This window comes from Cebus imitator, unplaced genomic scaffold, assembly GCF_001604975.1.
Source record: "Cebus imitator isolate Cc_AM_T3 unplaced genomic scaffold, Cebus_imitator-1.0 Scaffold256, whole genome shotgun sequence".
NCBI classification, from domain to species: Eukaryota; Metazoa; Chordata; class Mammalia; order Primates; family Cebidae; genus Cebus; species Cebus imitator.
In genome coordinates this window covers 587,420-589,166 of record NW_016107571.1, presented here as the reverse complement: position 1 = coordinate 589,166, position 1,747 = coordinate 587,420, and the positions used below count along the sequence as shown (strand labels likewise).

The 1,747-nt window shown below is 42.9% G+C and overlaps 1 protein-coding gene across 1 annotated transcript in view; it reads left to right on the top strand.

The window, feature by feature from the left end:
- TAF13 (TATA-box binding protein associated factor 13) overlaps window positions 1-1,747 on the top strand; it is a 15,241-nt gene that overhangs the window by 10,728 nt on the left and 2,766 nt on the right. The window contains exon 3 of the mRNA XM_017499225.2: window positions 1,020-1,117. Coding sequence (XP_017354714.1) covers window positions 1,020-1,117 — 98 coding nt within the window. The remainder of the gene's footprint in view (window positions 1-1,019; window positions 1,118-1,747) is intronic.

The following is a 1,747-nucleotide window of genomic DNA, read 5'->3' as shown; positions in this document are numbered from 1 at the left end:
TTTTTTTTTTTTTTGTACAGACAGGGTTTCGCCATGCTGCTCAGGCTGGTCTCAAACTCCTGAGCTCATGCAGTCTACTCGCCTGGGCCTCCCAAAGTGCTAGGATTACAGGTGTAGGCTACTGTGCCTGACCTAGATTTACCTTTTTCATTTCCTATGGTTTCTTCAGATGAAGCCTGAAAGGGCTTTGCTGGCAGTTGTTCTGATCTAGGAACTGTTAAAAATTGGGCAGGCATGGTGGCTTATGCCTGTAATTCCAGCACTTTGAGAGGCTGAAGCAGGCAAATCATGCGGTCAGGAGTTTGAGACCAGCCTGGCCAACATGGTGAAACCCTGTCTCTACTAAAAATACAAAAAAATTAGCTGGGCATGGTGGCCCATGCCTGTAATCCTAGCTACTCAGAAGGTTGAGGCAGGAGAATTGCTTGAACCTGAGAGGCGGAGGTTACAGTGAGCTGAGATTACGCCACTGCACTCCAGCTTGGGTGACAAAGTGAGACTCCAGCTCAGGAAAAAAAAAAATCAAAATTATTTGTAATAAGCCCTCTGCTTTCTCATTTTGATTACCCTGTTTCTTCCTATAAGAAGGCATTGGGATACTTTCTCTCATGTCTTTTCCCCTTTGTAATATCAGTAGAGTCTGCCTTTTTTCCAATGCCCCACTGCCATGCCTACACACAAAAAGCACCTCCAAGAAAGGCTAAGCTGTTGCTATCTGTCCCCTGCCAGAGTTTCCTACTTAAAGGTGTTGGGGGAGGGAGAGGGTGGAGACTGGTGAGTAGATGATAGACATTAGGGAAAGACTTTACCTTAGGGTTCAGTAGCTGGGAGGAAGGAAGAGTTTGTTGAACAGTTGGTCATCAGACTATGCTTAAACCAGAATCCATACTTGGAGACAACAAATACAATGTAAATATGTTTTTATACCAATATTATCTATAACTTGGTTGATTTCTAATTTTTAAAAAGTATCAAATTGTTAAATCTGTAAAAGTGAACAAAAGTGGGTTCTTTTACAGTGCGATGTATGATGTATGGCTTTGGGGATGACCAGAATCCTTATACTGAGTCAGTGGATATTCTTGAAGATCTTGTCATAGAGTTTATCACTGAAATGGTAAGATTTTTTTGTCATTGTTTTTGTTTTTGTTTTTATTTTCTTGAAATGGCAAGATTCTTTCACAACTGGTCTTAGTAATTGAAGAATGGATTTGAAATATTAAACTTAGCTAGGCATAGTGGCTCACGCCTGTAATCCCAGCACTTAGGGAGGCTGAGGCAGGTGGATCACATGAGATCGGGGTTTGAGACCAGCCTGAACAACATGGAGAAACCTTATCTCTACTAAAAAATGCAAAATTAGCTGGGTATGGTGGTGCATGTCTGTAATCCCATCTGCTCGGGAGGCTGAGGCAGGAGAATCACTTGAACCCAGGAGGTGGAGGTTGTGGTGAGCCTAGATTGTGCCATTGCACTCTAGCCTGGGCAACAAGAGCAAAACTCTGTCTCAAATAAAAAAAAGAAATATTAAACTTTAGATAAGATCAGAATTTATGGAATCCCTTTGAAATAAGCTATCCATATGAGTGCTTGTTTGCAGAAGTTACTGTTTACTATTTATCATTAAGGATAGGGGTAGGCCGGGCGCGGTGGCTCAAGCCTGTAATCCCAGCACTTTGGGAGGCCGAGGCGGGTGGATCACGAGGTCAAGAGATCGAGACCATCCTGGTCAACATGGTGAAACCCC